The sequence below is a fragment of the Heterocephalus glaber genome, unplaced genomic scaffold (assembly GCF_053883595.1).
Source record: "Heterocephalus glaber isolate CG9 unplaced genomic scaffold, H.glaber_assembly_v1.0 deba00000071, whole genome shotgun sequence".
Lineage (NCBI taxonomy): Eukaryota > Metazoa > Chordata > Mammalia > Rodentia > Bathyergidae > Heterocephalus > Heterocephalus glaber.
The window spans coordinates 16942533-16959196 of NW_028258137.1; the positions used below are offsets into that span (position 1 = coordinate 16942533).

At 42.3% G+C, this 16664-nt stretch overlaps 2 protein-coding genes across 6 annotated transcripts in view; both read right to left on the reverse strand.

Moving 5' to 3' along the window:
• Positions 1-1270, reverse strand: part of Sntb2 (syntrophin beta 2) — a 96320-nt gene extending 95050 nt beyond the window's left edge. Inside the window, exon 1 of the mRNA XM_004842956.4 lies at positions 534-1270. Within this exon, the coding sequence (XP_004843013.2) occupies positions 534-1191 (658 nt within the window). The 5' untranslated portion in view covers positions 1192-1270. The remainder of the gene's footprint in view (positions 1-533) is intronic.
• A 9064-nt stretch (positions 1271-10334) lies between these two features.
• Utp4 (UTP4 small subunit processome component) overlaps positions 10335-16664 on the reverse strand; it is a 29518-nt gene continuing 23188 nt past the window's right edge. For all 5 annotated transcript variants that reach the window (XM_087213263.1, XM_021256786.1, XM_087213186.1 and 2 more), the window contains 5 exons: positions 15996-16102; positions 14222-14317; positions 12937-13122; positions 11141-11251; positions 10335-10532 (listed from right to left, as the gene is read on the reverse strand). In XM_087213263.1, the coding sequence (XP_087069389.1) occupies positions 10416-10532; positions 11141-11251; positions 12937-13122; positions 14222-14317; positions 15996-16102 (617 nt within the window). In that variant the 3' untranslated portion in view covers positions 10335-10415. The remainder of the gene's footprint in view (positions 10533-11140; positions 11252-12936; positions 13123-14221; positions 14318-15995; positions 16103-16664) is intronic.

Consider the following 16664-nt stretch of genomic DNA (forward strand, 5'->3'; position numbering starts at 1 on the left):
CTCATTAACCACACAAACTTGCTGTTTCAGCTCTCTGGCTTCAATGAAGTGCTATGATCTCCTTTGGTTATCGTTGAGAGCCAATGATGGGTTAAATTCCCATAAATTTACCAATGCTTTGGTGGTTTGCCCAAGCATACCCCTGGCATTGAAGTGGATGGATTTTTTTTTTTTTTAAATAGATGCGCCCGCCCAGGGAGCCAGAAGTGAGTAAAGAAAGCTCCAACCTGGCACTTCTCAGCAAGCAAAGGAGACCTAGAGAGCTCGGAGCCTCCCCCTAGTTCTTAGTGTCAGCTTATCATGCAGAGGGGGAGCATCACACGCGTCTACTTTTGGCTAAATCTCAACTCAGTCATCCTTAGGAAGAATGCCCAACTTTTCCTGCAAGGAGCATCAGTTTTTCCATACGCAGAGCCCCAGGAAAGGGGGTTGGGAACCGGCTCGCCCCGCAGAGAGGGGGTAGCAGAGACAAAGTGCGCGCCGGGAGCCCAGGCCGCGGCCGCCCGCCCGCTCGCCCGTGGGGCTCAGCTCACCCTCCAGCAGCACCTCCTTGCCCGCGCGCTTCAGGGCTTGCACGGCCTGGTCGTGGGTGGCCTGGCGCAGGTCCGTGCCATTCACCGACAGGATGGCGTCGCCTAGCCGCAGAGCCCGGCTCTGGTCGGCTGCCAGCCCCGGGAAGATCTTGGAGATGAGGATCGGCATCCGGTTCTCGCGGCCGCCCTTGATGCTGATGCCCAGGCCGCCCGCCTCCTGTTTCACTACTAGCACCCGGCGCACCGGCGGCGACGCGCCCGCCTCACCCGTGGAGCCCCGCGGCGGCACGGGGGGACTCGGGGGCCCCAGGCCTCGGCTCGGGCTCCCAGGCAGCGAGTCGCCGGCACCGCCGCCGTTCGGGAGGCCGTTGAAGGTGGCCGCCGCCGGCCCCAGGGCGGGCTCGGGTTCAGCCGCCGCGGCGTCGCCCGTCAGCGTCAAGCTCTCCCCGCTCAGCTCCGCTACCACTCGGACCCAGCGCTCCCTCAGGAGCAGCTCCACCAGCCCCGCTTTGGTGGCCCGCGTCCACACCGCCATGGCCGGCCCCGCTCCCGCCGCTGCAGTCGCCGCAGCTACCCTCATTCCAGTCAGACAGCCTCGGCGCTTCCCCCTTCCCGCCCGAGGGGGCGGGCCCAGTCCCCCCCGTAACTTATTATTCATGAGGGCCACGCCCACCTTCCGGAGGGGCCGGGAGGGGCCGGCACAGCCGCTTCCGGGAGGTGAAGTTGTCTGGTCTCTCGCAGCTCACTGGACTTGGGCAGCTCGGCGGGGCTCCAATTTAACATTCTCTGTCCTCTGGTCCCCTACGGCTCCCCAAACTCCTGACATATACCATGGGCACGGGAAGCAAAAGCAATATAGAAACATACTTCGTAAGCCTGCAGGACTGAGTGGCATTGATTGGTTCATTCCGTCCATATTGAGCGTCCAGCCACATGCTGGGCTCCTTTTGAGGCCCTGGAGATAAGCTGCATAAAATATACCAAAGCCGAGAACTTGTGGCCTCTGGGACAGGAAAACAGAAAACCAACCAATTAGGTGTGATACTCCGTAGTTAAGAGACTGTAGAAAACACCCCCTGAAAAAGACCATTTCGTTGGCCCTGGGGTCAGCTGCACAGAGGACAGTGGAGGGAGGAATAGCTCAAGCACAGGGCACAGCATGAACAAAGGTCCAGGGGCATGAATCCAACTTTGTCAATCTGCCTTGTAACCACCTGTTTACTTGCCTATAATTAGAGACAACCCATCTTAAGCTTTCCATCCGCAAGAGGCAGACCTCAAAGATACTTGCAGAATGATGCTGTTTTAGTGTTGAGAACCAGAGGAACCAATGGTATAATTCTAAAACTGAAAGAGAAGGTTGTGAACGATGATGTCATTCCTGGTGGGATCAAGAATCCTGGGATCAGGATCCCATCAAAGCCCGAGGACAGAAGAGGGATCTCCCAGCTTATGCAGAGTGAACTGCCCATTCCTCTGCCTTTCTGTTCTATTCCAGCCCTAAACTGACTGGATGATGCCTGCCCATGTTGGAGAGGCCAATCTTTACTCAGTCTACCATGCAAACGCTCATCTTTCTAGATACAGCCACTCAGACACACCCAAAGATATTTTACCAGCTATCTAAGCATCTCTTGGCCTAGTCAACACAAAATCCACCATCCTAGATACTTAGGAAAATGCCAGAATTCCAATGTGAACAGAACAGGATCAGTGGAAATGGCAGGATATGAGTGTGAAAAGCTTCATATAATCAATATTAAAGAGTTAGGACTTGACTTTGTAAGACCTGACTTTCTTAGCCTGGAGGCCATCCCCTTTTGTTGAGGCATATATAACATGGCCAGAAATTGCGTGCAAAATTTGGTCTTTAAGATTTTTTTGAAGTTCATGATTTTTACCCAATTCAGAAAGATCCCATGACCAAAGGCCATAGAGCCACTGCTGTACACACTAGAGACTGCTATGATTTTTATTCAAAGACATGAGTGATGTAATCCACAGCTTTTCCCAGCATTCGAGATAGAGGAACTGAGGACCAGAGAGCCAAAGACTGGCTCCAAGTCCATAGTGAAGAAGAGAGATTTAGCTCTCTTAGCCTCCTGGTCCAGTGCTCTGTTTACTATATATACCAGGCCGACCTCAAAAATGAGGGTCCAGAAACCACACTGCTGAGAAGGCAAGCTCTCAGCAAAACCATGAGGTTGCGGTGCCCTCTAACTTTCCTTCAGCAGTAAAAGCAAAATCTTCATTTCATTTGGGCAAGGCCAGGGGCAAGCAGGAATGTGCACCAATTCCTGTAAAAGAGGCTCTTCTTCACTTGGTTGCTCAGGAAGTAAACGTTGAGGCTCAAAAGCCATAGCCACACAAGCCACTCTGACAGCATATTCATGTGAAGGCACACACTTCCAAAAAGGCTCCTGTATCAAGGGTTAAAACAGTAAAAATAAGGGCTGGGGATTTAGCTCAGTGGCACTGTGCCTTCCTGGCTTGCAAGCACAAGGTCCTGAGTTTGAGCCCTAGCACCGAAAAAAAAATAAAAATAAAAATAAAAATAAAAATAGAGGCTGAGAGGCATCCAGAACACAAATGAATTCAAAATGAGAAAAATACACCAGAAAAAAAAAATCGTTATAGCAGAATCTTCTTTGCAATTAGAACAGGATTTTCCAAGCTGCAAAAAAGTTAGCAAAAGCTCAACCCTCCATCTCTCTCCTAAATCAACTGCAGTGAGGGCTGCTTGCTGTCCCAGCAGGTCCCAATGTGCCCAAGTGCACCTGCAGTCACACACATTTCTGGCTTTGTTCCAGCTGAGGTGTGAGTCCCCAGAGGCCTGAGTTATGTGAAATTTTTGGTTGTTAGCATTTGGCAGCTGATTCCTTGGAGTATGAGCAGTATTTTTTAACATGTTTGCATATGTTATCACCCAGAGTTTGGGCACTCGAGGACACCTTTATTAATAAAAGGAAGGTCCTAGAAATTCTTTCCATGGACTTTTCTGTCAATAGAGTTGGAGGAAGTCACAGATTTAACTAATACTGAGGGCACTTACATAAGATAGCAAATTAGAGCCAGGGATTTAGCTCAGTGGCACTGTGCCTGCCTGCCTCGAAAGCACAAGGTCCTGAGTTTGATCCCCAGTACCAGAAAAAAAAAAAAAAAAAGGGACAGGGGATTTAGCTCAGTGGTTCAGCCGCCTGGCTCAAAAGCGCAAGGACCAGAGTTCAATCCCCAGTATCAAAAAAAAAAAAAAGGTAAATTATATAACAAAATATTTAACCCCAAGAGCAGGGAAGGTAGTAGACTGTTAGTACGTATTTAGGAGTGTTTCCTTTATAAATTATTTATTAAAATACCCATAAAAGGGCCAGGGATTTAGCTCAGTGGTTTCGCGGCAAGCGCAAGGACCCAAGTTTGATCCCCAGTACCCAAAAAAATATATATCCATAAAAAAAATCCCCAAACTATCAAGCTGTATTTACATAAGCTCCCTTCAGAATCCAAATGAACTTTTCACCATTTTTTTTGGTATGGGATCAAACTCAGGACTTTGCACTTGTGAGGCAGGAGTGGTGCCACTGAGCTAAATCCCAGGCCCTCATCATTGTTTTTTCACTTTCAGATAAGCCAAATTCACCTAATCAGTGTCTCTCAATGGTGCCTCTATATTCCCATCTAAGTTCTTCCAAATACCTCCTGTCCCCTTTAACCACTTTCCCCCCAGTAAAATCTCATCCCAGTTTTCCCTGATTATCTACAGTATTTCACTGAGATTTTTCCTTGGAACAATTTAATTCTATGCCTGGCTGGTTTGCCAAAGTAGATTATAAACTACAGGAGGACAGGCACCACCTATCGAATTATTTTTATTCCCCACTATTCCAAAGATATTACCTTGCAGAGAAGGAACTCATTAAATACATGACTGACCGAATTAAATGTTTCCTGTCCTATAGTCTTTTAAAATAATCTTTCTGAAAGTTATTGGTTGTTCCTTGCAGGGTGAAAATTACCATCTAAGAAATCTCAAGTAGTCAATAGAAATCTACTTACTATGGATAATGAAATCTGAATTAAAAAGAGTGCACATCTGTTTGCATGGCTTAAGGACAGTGAGGGAAGCTTAGATAATTCTTTGAAGAGGCATGTTATCTACCCCTAAAAAAGGAAATGGCTGAGATAATTCCAAATAACCTTTCATTTCTGTCACCCATTTTCTCTGCTCAAGCTGTTATCTTATTATTTCTCAGAACAGGCAGAGATTGTTGCCACTTTAAAATGAGAGGGTAGTATTAGTTCTCTGGGTTCTATAATTTCATCCTACAATTCTATGACTCAGGGTCTGATTCTATGCTATTTTTTTTTGGTACCGGGGATAGAACTTGAGTCCTTGCGCTTGCACAGCAGGTGGCGAAACCACTGAGCTAAATCCCCGGCCCCGATTCTATGCTCTCTTGAAACCCAGTGGTCTTTTTTTCTTCCCTCTTTCTCTTCTTCATAGTAGTTGCACAGTATACCGTGATAATTAAAAATGCAAGGTTCAAATTCTGGTTTGGTCATTTACCAGCTATATAATGATCAAGGCGGGGCTGAGGTCCTCAGACCTTTTAGAAAAATTTAGATACTTTCTGCTTCTAAGGGGGTTGTGAAGATTGAATGGGATGATGTATATGAAGTACCTGTCACAGGGCAAGAGTTCTGTAAGAAGTACCAGTGTTATTATCCATTGACCTTCAGCAACAGGAACAATAAAACCTTTTGGTAGAGATTCTCCAGCTGAGATTTTATACTTTACTAGGAATGAGTCTGGCATAATACCATTTGATTCCAGTCATAAAGGGCAAATGGCCAAATTAATTTCAGTGACAAACATCTTATATAAAGTTACACTTTGGCTGAAAGGCAACATATATGGCCAAGAGTCCATCAAAGAAAAGAATTAGTGGATCTAGGGCTGCTTCCAAGGTTTCAGTGTTGTGTAATTTTATAAGGAAGGAGGGCCCCAAGCAAAAGTGCAGCCCTTAGCAAGCCTGAAGGTCACTGCCACAAAGGTGGCCTGATGCCAGAGGAACAAAAGCAGAAGTTGCTCAATTACTAATGAAGAAGCCAAAGGGAGAAATAAACTTGTAAAATAACCAATCCAACATGCTTGCCAAGTAGAAGAAAGTGACATGAGCTGTCTCTTTTAATAGACAGTACTACTTTGCTTTCTGGGAAAAATATCCTACAATATTACGTCCCCTCAACACAAACACATTGTAAGAGGAAGAAAGGTGCATATATGTTTTAGCTGATGTAAGCACATTTTTAAATTCATCTCACCAAGATAAATCATTATCCATCTGAACCCGCAAAAATGGATTAACTATCTCATGTAGTATGACTATGAAAACCCACATCTGCTAACCACATTCCTAATGGGAAGCAGCTGGTGAAGGTTTTGTGGAGCTGTGATTTTCTTTTTAGGAAAATATTAGCAAGGACGTACTGAGTAGTTTAGTTTTCACTGAATCCACTAGTTATGGAAAATCACCAGTCCTTTTTATTGACAATTATGGAAATTACATAATTTGTCATGAAATTCAAATAGTCTAAAAAATCCACTTTCCCCCATCACCAGTTGTAACCAAATTTTCAGTGCTTCACAACTTCGTAATCTTAAGAGTCCGCTTCTACTCCTATTTTTCATATACCAGTGAACACCAAGACATATTTATTTGACACCTGTGGTACTTCTAGGATTTAGGCCACAGCTTTAATTCCCTCGTGAGTCAGTTAGTACAACAGCTATGGTGTGTGTGTGTATCATGAAGCCCCTTAGGTGCATGAGGATATGCCTCAGACACACACACTTGAGCACTACCACTTAACCTTGAGAAGTCAAAAAGCTCCTGAAATGCTTCCACAGACTTTGTTATGGGTGAATTACATCCCCCTAAAATCCACAGACTGAAGTGACTGTTATTTGGAGAAGGAGGTCTTTAAAGAGGTAAGTAAATTAACTTGAAAACATTAAAGTGGCCTGTAATCTAATATGTCTATTAGCAGTTTAAGAGGAGATTAAGGCACAGACACATGCATAAAGATCACATGAAGACACAGAAGATGGCCATCTACAAGCCAAGCAGAAAAATTCAGGAGGAAAACAATCCTGCACTCACACCTTGATCTTGGATTTCTGTTCTCCAGAACTGTGAGAAAATAAATTTCTGTCGTTAAAGACATCCACAGTCTGTGGCACTTTGTGGTGGCAGCTCTGGCAAACTACTATGGGGTTCCAAATGAAGGACATACACACAGTTGCTTCCTCAACTTCTGCTTCCTTTCCCTCCCTTATTTATACAACTAGGTATTTTTACTATGCATTTGTTTCAATCCGTGTGATTCACAACTGGTTTCTACTGAGTAAAAACACAACTACACTCTAAGGTTCACCTAACTGAACTTCACATTACACGATGGCTTAAGGGCTCTGTATCCAAGTCCAGAACAGTCTTTTCCAAGTACTTTCTTAAACTTCTTAGTTTCCCTATGGAAACTTCTCTATTCATCTTTTCCAAGAACCTTAACTGGTGCCTAGTACCAATCACCTAGAAAGTTAGAGAACCTAATGTACATTTATTTGTATGCTGTGTACCAACAAAAGATAAAAGATGTGGTCTCAGCCCTAAAGAACTTCACAGGCTAAATTGGGGCTGGTGGTGCACGCTTGTATCCTAGCACTCAGGAGGCTGAGGCAGGATAATTGCTCCCTGGGCTACATAATGAATTCAAGGCCAGCCTGAACTACATAGAAGAGAAACTGTAGAAAAGTACAGGGATTCACCCTCCTTGGACCAGCTTTCCTGGTGTTAAGATCAATTCATTCTCTGTACTACAGTAGGTCCTGCCTGCCCTTTCAACCTCATTTCCATTCATTTTCCACATAGCCCATGTTTCAATCACATGGTCCACTAGTAGTCCCTAGCATAGGCTATTCTCTCTTGCTTCATTCGTGTTACCCAGAGTTCCTTTTTTTTTTTTTTGACTTCCACCCTGTCACCACCCAACTCCAAGAGTGATTAGCTCAAGAACCGCTCCATCTCCACCTGATCTAACTCACTCTATTGATGAGGTTACTCTTCCCTGTGTTCATCTCTAATGTAGCATCAATGATATATTTTTTTCTCTCCCCAGCTAGCCTGTGAAATTCTGTGTTCTTTTTTTGGTACCAGGGATCGAACTCAGGACCTTGTGCTTGCGAGGCAGGCAGAAGAACCACTGAGCTAAATCCCCAGCCCTCTTTTTTTGTTTTCTTAAGGCAGGGTCTTGCTATGTTGTAGACAATGGGCTGGGGATGGGGGATACAAAATTGAAGCTTCTAATTTTTTTCAACATTGTAAGATTTGTTTGCCTCAATCTAATTTGCTGTATACCTCAATGGTTAAGATGAGTTATCCATCGAGAGATCAGATTAGCAAATAGTTCATGGGAAAAGTGAATTTATTTTTGGAGACAGGGTCTCGCTATGTAGTTCAGGCTGACTTTGAACTCGCTATGTAGCCCAGGGTGGCCTTGAATTTGCCATCCTCCTGCCTTAGCCTCCTGAGTGCTGGGATTACAGGCGTACACCATCATGCCTGGCAGGAAAGTGAATTTTTAAAGCATTTGAATCAGGTTGGCAAGACTATTCTAGGCTAGTTTTTGTAGAACTCAAGTGTGAGCATAAGTCTGCAATGCCCAAAATGAAACCATTTCAAACACCCAGTTTACACAAATTTTCAAAGTGTGAGAAACATGCACTAGTGTTTCTCTTAACAATGCTTTGCTTTTTCTTCCCCTAATGTCTCTAACTTGCCCCAATTGGTTTCTGCTTCATTGGTATTCAGTTTTCTACTTAGGAAAAATTTCAAAGCCCAAAGCTCTTACTTCCCATACCATTTATGGAAGTCCAAATCACTGGCTGGAAACCTTTCAAAAGAGTGCTTTCCACTTTCAGAAGTTTTACTTCTTTATTCAGATGATCTGAGAGCCCTATCAGCATAACCTCCACAATGTAGGTTTCAGATATCCTTAATATTAAGTGGGTTGGGGATGTAGTTCAGTAACAGAGCACAAGGCCCTGTGTTTGATTCCCAGCACCACAAAGGAAAAAAGAAAAGAAAAAAAAAAAAGATTTTATCAAGTCACAAACTAGACTCCAGTTAATAAGGATCCCCGGAACTTAGAGTTACACAACCAGTGAAAAGCTCGTGAGTTAATATTTAAGGCACCACAGCTTCCCTCTGTTCATAAATATTCGATATAGACCAGTGATTGAACATTAGTTTGTTTTTTTTGAGTACAGGGATTTGAGCACATCAGTGCTGAGCTACATCTCTATTCCTCCAACCCCTTTAATTTTGGGAGGTCTTGCTAAGGTGCCCAGGCTGGTCTCAACCTCCTTAGAAGCTGAGATTACAGGTGTGTACTGCCATACCCTCAATGAACTTTCGTGTTTATACAAAAGAAGACCTAAAACATTTTTAAGTAAGGCCAGTATTGTCCACCTAACTGAAAAGGTCTATAGTCCAGTCTAATGCAAGCTGGGAGCAAATGCTTTACTTACACAAAGAAACTTATTCACATAAGAAAGGAAGTTATTTTTCTCACACCAACGATCTAAGAGGTTGCAGCTATTTGTTTAAATCATTCCTATCACTAAAACTTAAATAGGGGAGCCAGAGAAGTGGTGACTACTGTAAACCTTGTATTTGTTCCCTCATCTCAGACTTAAAGAGACCCTGTGCCGGGCCGAGGATTTAGCTCAGTGGTTTCGCTGCCTGCTGCGCAAGCGCAAGGACCCGAGTTCGATCCCCGTGATCCCCGGTACCAAAAAACTCCCACCTAATTCTCCTTCACACATCTGCCTTAAAATTTCCCTTTCCAGATTGGAAGGAGGGGTTCATTTAGCAAAAATGTCTTTTACCAGCACCATACTCATGATGCCATCGAACCATATACTTCCCTGCTCATATCCCAGCCCGCTATCCTGAAACAAAACAAAAGCACACATACTGGGTTTCAGGCAAGCAACAGAATACATTCATTGAGATGGGGAAGAAATCTATTCACTCAGTTCAGGTTAACTAGCATTCTTCATGTTCTAACTTAAAGATTACATTAGAACTAGTCAGCTGAGAACACCCATGGGAAGGAATAACAATGTCAAAGCAGGTAGAAGAGAACAGAAAAGGTAACATATATGACAAGCTGGCTCTCAGGTCCCCACCTGCACTCCCCCTCCCCAGCAAAATGCCTGGCCAATATTTCCTTACCTTTTGAAACTGGCATAAGACAGGTGAAAGCCTGGTAAAACCTGATGTTTTTTCCTTTTAAATAAAATCAATAGCTGAACACCAGAGGCATTCTCACATGAACACTCCCTTATGTTGCTGCGGTTGCAATTCTTCCTTGAAGCATAAGACTGATTATGGCAATTAGAGGTAAAGCTACCTTGAGTAAGTATCACAGCCTCCATCCTCCTGGGCGATGCTGGGTAGGTTCCTATGTCTTTGCATAGGCTGCAGGCTGGCAGAGTGAGGCCACCAGCCATCCTGGAAACCTTGTTAGGGAACAAAGAATACATATCTTTTTTCTTTTTTTACTGAGACTATCTTCTAAAGAACAAATAAAATCCGGAAAAAAGTGGATAAATTTATAGCTACTTAGAATATCCCAACCATCAATACCACAGAGTTTTATAGTAAACCTCCATTCACCTTCATCCAATAAAGAGAAATTACTGTCCATTATTTTGGAAGATAATATAATGACTAGTCCTAAAGAATAACTTTGTTTTATTGTCATAATCTGTGAAAAGAAAACAGGGTAGACAGTTCAAAGGACAGACAGTGCTGTGTTTCAGGTTCCAAATTTCTTCTTTTTGATGGGTGGTGGGAGCTGAGCGATAATATCATCAAGGGGTCGTTCTACTGCCACAAGTGTCCCTTCATCCAAAAGATCCATGAAGAGTAAGGGCTGCAGAGAGATGAAAGTGATGCCACAAGTAGTTATGCTTCAAGGACAGAACTAAAAGCCTGTTCAAAGTCAAAGGATCTAAGTCTTTCCAGCCCTCAGACTCAAAAAGGTTGGAAAGATTGTGGGCTTGTAACTGAGTTCATCCATAAGAAGTATCCTTGTGGAACTTCTGAGTTGGGCCAGACAGCTATAGCATAAGCTCAATGGATTTGTTTTATATACCATGAAAAAACTAACCAGAATAAAGAAAATCAAAATATATTCAATGACTTCCATTTGCTTGAAATTTATGTTGTGGAACATTCAACTACACTTCAAATTGAAAATTCAGCTTTCACATTAACAAAGACCCCCAACACCTAAGCATCAGCATCATGTTCTACTACATATAGCTTTCATCTGAGGTAAGTGTGATACGTCTTCCAATAACCTACTGAGGCAGGAACAATGAAATACACAAGTGACAGCAACCTTAGAAAGGTCACTTCTCTCCCGCAAACCAGGCTTTCTGCCCATACAATGAAGGTGCTCTTCTCTTTCTATTGTTGAGCTTGTTTGTTAATATCATACACAACCAACCATCTAGAATATATTACATGATATTTTACCTTATATATCTTAGAAATTTTAAAGGCATGGCCTGTCCGCCTCCGGAAGACATCTGATTCATTCGTAGGAGGAAGTGGATTGTAAAGTACTGTTTTATCATTCGGAAGAGGCTATAAAGACAAAGACATACTATTTAAAGTTTTACTTTCATTGGGCTTTTACAGACCAAAGCACTGCAGTACTTTTTCAGGTCAACACCATCTTCCCACCATCATGATATACATTCACTCACTACCTCCCTGACTTTTCCTTACTTCAGGAAGAGAGCCATGGCACTCTTTCAGCCACAGAGAGCTTGCTACTCTATGCCAGTGAGATCAAAGGGAAGCTGGGGCTTCTGGTAAGCTTCATCAGTAACACTGTGTTAGAACAGAACAAACAGGCATGTGCAGAGCTCAGCCCAGGCAGCACCTGCGCTTTCTAGACTCTTCCCTGACCAGATCACAGACTGGCCAGTGATTGAAGTTTCTACAAGTGAAACTTCAACACAAATCACCTCCACTGATGTCACTGACACCTTGAGATGGCCACTGGGCAAACAAGGATACTTCACCTCTGTCTTCCTTTGGAAATATTTCTGCCCACTACAAGGAAGGGCTTAGGGAAAAGCAATCTGAGCTGAGTTACACAGAGGCAATCAAGTGGGAGGGGTCCTTCCTGTATCACTCATCTCACAGAAGGCATTTGTCAGCTAGCTCTGCTTCCCACACCCAGAGGACATAAGGGCCCATGAGATGAGTTTCAGTGACACATTCCCGTGCACACCTCCTATAGAGCCATCTGCTGCTTTCCCCACACTTCTTTCCACCCCCACCTTAACAGATACACGGAAAGAGCCAATGTCAGTTGCAATTTAAGCTCAAAGTGCAGTACAGGCATGACCACGGGCCACAGTATTCCTAGGGAAGAAAGTCCTTGTCCAGAAAAGACATGTATATTTGGGGTGAATCAAAGCAGCAGGAGGCAAAGAAGCTAGAGTCTCAAACCGAAGAAAATGTTCACATCCCACCTAACTCATAGTCATAAAGAATAGAATAGTCAGGGGCCGGGGATTTAGCTCAGTGGTTCTGCCACCTGCCCCGCAAGCGCAAGGTCCCAAGTTCGATCCCCGGTACCAAAAAAATGGAATTGTTGTTTTGGCAAGACTGTTCTCAAGACATTAATGACCAACTCCTCAAGACTGCAACATCTTCAGCTAAGGGGCACAGTGGTCAAACATCTGCCTATATCTTCTTTAAGAAAACCACCTATTCAGTTACCCCAAGATTCAAAGTTGAAAGTGAGTTAGCCTAAATAGTGATATCCTCTGACAATGGTTACCTTCTTAATACTGACCTAATCACTTTCTTTCTTAAGTTTATGTGCTCACTGGCAAAGTAAAGAAAGTCACAACAGCAAAAACTAATATTCGAAGACCAGCCCCTTTTCTGAAAGCCTCTTGAGAATGGGAACACAAATAAGGGAATCTGTCAAATAAAATATCCTAAAAGAATATACTAGGAATCTTTACTGATTCTCCATCCTCTATCTAATTAGTTACATATTTTTCCTCTGATACTGGGAATTGAACCTAGGGCCTTGCACATGCTAGGCAAATGCTCTTATCACTAAGACATAGAACCAGCACTTTTTGTGCTGAGACCAGGTTTTACTAAAATGCTTAGGTTGGCCTTTAATCTGCAGCCCTCTGGCCTTAGCCTCCCAATTATAGGCATGCACCACTATGTCTGGCTAGTTTTGTTTAGAACTTGAAGATTCCTCAGCAGATTCACTGAGGTTGTAGTGAAGAACTCACCAATGACTTGTCAATGATGCAGAACATGTAGGCATCATGGAGGAGGATGTGCATTGGTCGCTTGGGATGAAAACTGATGTGTGTGATGGGTGTATCCCTTTGGAGCCAAAGATGGTGAAACCCCTGCTTCTGGACATTCCGGCTCCACTCTGTATACTGTTTGTCTGGGATGCTGTACTCAAATACCTAATACAGAAGACATAATACAGGAGATGAAGGCTGATACTTGCAAAGTCCACAAGGATCTGGTTGCTTCTTGGGTTTTTACATCTGATCGCTAACCAGAAAATAGCTAAACAAACATTGACTGTATCATATTCAGCTTTATGCTTTCTCACCTTTTTTTAAGAGTAAAAAAATTTCAAAAGTTATATAAGAGTAAGGGAAAAGTTTCCCCACAGTCTTGACATTCTTCTTCCCCAAAATAAGTTCAATCTTCACTTTCTTGTATACATTTTTTTCAGAGATATTTTATGCACATAACATACACTCTTCTGCTTTGTTCTGGTTTTTGGTTTTTCTGAGACAGGGTCTCACTATGTAGATCAGGTTGGTTTTGAATTCTGGATCTTCTTGCCTGAGTCTCCTGAGTGCTGTGACTATGGGTGTATACCACCATGCCTGGTTTATATGGAATTCTAAATCATTCTTTTTTCTCTTAGCCTTGTATCAGTATAGATACAGATCAGTCATGCCCCTCTTTTTTGTTTCACAAAAATCTTACATATTTTTAAGTGATATAATAATTGTATTTGTGTAAAACAAAATTACAGTGTAATTCAGGACATGTATGTCATGAGTAATGATCAAATAAAGTAATGAGCATTTTCATCCCTCAAATTTTATCATTTGCTTTTTTTTTTTGTTTTTCATTTGGTGCCATGCTTTTATTCAAATGAAAGGGGAAAAAATTACACTATATCAGGAAATAGAAAATATGAACTTTGTTTTGTTTTTTTGAGGCAGAGTCTCACTATGTAGTTCAGGCTGGCCTTGAACTCATTATGTAGCCCAGGCTGGCTTTGAACCCAAAGATCCTGTCTCAGACTCCCAAGTGCTGGGATCATGGGAGTGTGCCACCACGACCAGCAAATTTTATCTTTTTTTGTGTGTGTTGGGAACTTTCAAACTCTTCTATTGTTGTTTTGAAATACATAATTATCAACCATGCTCCTTCTGAATGCATTCCCTACATGCAGAAAAAACTACCTGTATACCCTCCAGCACCTTCAGAAAGAGCTCCTCAGTTATTATCTAGCGTAGTGGAAAGCAATGAAATCTTTACCTGTTGGTCAGAATGAGCAATGACAAGGTTGTTGGTATTGGGAGCAATGGCCAGAGCAGTCACTGGAAAATTGTAAGCAGGCACCGTGCAGTGAAGCTGGGAACAAATAACAGATACAAAGAACAACTCTATAGGTTACTTTCCTTCAAGAAATAGTAGGTATCCGCAAGGTCCTGAGTTCAATCCCCAGTACAAAAAAAAAAAAGAAATAGTAGGTATAGGCCAGTGGTTTTTATTATTATTATTATTTTTTTGGTGTTTTGTGCATGTGTGTATGTGTGATGGGTACTGAAGCCAGGGCCTTGTACATGTTAAGCAAGTGCCCTACGATGAGCTATACCTCCAGCCCCTAGGTCTGCTGTTTTTAAATTATCACTCCTTGGATCTCAAAGGAGTTCTAAGGAAGTTCCCATAAACTTCAGCCATTTCATTATCAATGAGCTTTAATATCATTAAAAAAAATTGGGCAACCCACTTTCTGGGTTCCCTCCTGCCTCTTAGGAGCTGTCTCTCCCTTAATACACTGCCTACTCTTAAAAAACAACAAAAAAAATCAATAAATAAATGCATGAGGCAAGAGAACACCAAGTTTGAGGCCACCCTGGGCAACTCAGGGTTAGGGATATAGTTCAGTGGTGGAACACTTGCCTATCATACAAACTGGGTTCGATCCCCAGTACAAAAAAGTAAAAATGAAAAGAATCATATTTACTTACAAAACTGACAGAAGTTACAGAGAAAGAACTCAAGAATAAGATCTTTCCATCAGAGTAAATTTGTATTAATTACTCATAAATATGTCACTGATCAGAGAACTTACAGTCTAGACTGGGTTTCAAAGAAATTAATGCCTAGGGATGGATATTTATGTACAACTCCAAGGTATCTGTGCCCTATACAGGAATATTTTTTTTTTGAGGTTCAAATTTAAGGCCTTTGGATGCCAGACAAGCATTCTACTTACTGCTGAGCTCATAAACACTCTTTCTTCTGCAACCAAGACTTAAGAGACAAATGTTTAGTACATGCTCCTACCACAATGTTATAAAGAATAAATTATCAAGTAATAGGCAAAACCCAGGAAATGTTGCAGTTTGGTGTCTATGAACATTAATGTTTACTGTAAGTTTTGAGTAGTTACAATCTTTTATGATGAAGATGAGGACTTATAAAGGATCATTTGTGACTGAATGTATGAATGACAGTATTATTACTGAGCAATGACAAATGCTTTCCCACTACTGCTTTTTTCAAATTTATGGCTGTGTTTAATTTAAAAATAGCTTGAGATTATAAGGCAAGCCATGAAAGGAAAACTGTAATTATCCCAAATTAGCTATTTATGTAAGAATTTTTCCTTACTCAAATACAGAAATAATCTGGATGTGGATTCATCACCTACAAATCCTTAATTTCAAATTTCTGTATGAATAGTTTATGGCTCTACTGACTGATTTTAATATTATATAGATTTGGGGTTCCACAGGAATCCAAATCAGGAAAACTTGTTGATTTAAGTGTTTTTTAAAAGTCTAATAAATTTATAGGTCATTGTAATCTGCCTTGAATTCTTTTTGTTTTTGTTTTGAGACAGTATCTCGTTATGTAGCCCAGGCTGGCCTCAAATTTGCAGTGATCCTCCTGCCTCAGCCTCCCAAGTGCTGGCATTACAGACCTGCACCCGCCACCATACCCAGCTCTGTCGTATAAATGCAGGACTAACAAACATGCCCTTGTGTGATTCAGAACTGCTGCTATGAGATCCTATGCTCACCTTTAGATGTTTTACATTGTATACATGGACTCCAGCACTGGTACCTGATGCAGCCAGCCAATTCCCATCTGGACTGACTGCCAAAAGACACATGGCCTCCACTGTCCCTGTGAGGGCAGAACAACAATTCAGTCTCTGAATTCAGTGTCCACACCCAGCACAGCCTTGATGATAATGGCAGAAACCTATGAGACCCACAAAGTTTTGAGTCACTGGTAGGATAATTTGTTGAGAATTTTGCAAATTAGTTCTAAACGTTAACCTTTCTAAAACTAGCCAACCCTGATGTAAAGAGCCAGAGAGATAAAACTGAAGGCACCATGTGTACAAGCCTGAATAAGACACTTTTTACACTTTCAACATCAGGGTAGCATTCACCACCAAAATCTATATATTTGTTTCAAACTCCTAAATTGTTCTAAATCAGAGTAAAGGACACACAGCAAGCTCAACAGACACCGTATCTTTAGTTTATTGGGTGCCTGCTCTCTATTAAGCACTACAGGGCATGGGTAGGTCACTTTTGTCTTCAAGGAACCTTAAACCAATTTGGTAATATGAAGATATAAAACAAAAACCAGAAAGTGGTGCCATATGCCAAAGTAGATGCTGCATATTACATCCCCCCAAAATGAAAGAGCTTTATAACAAGACATAAACCAACTGCTA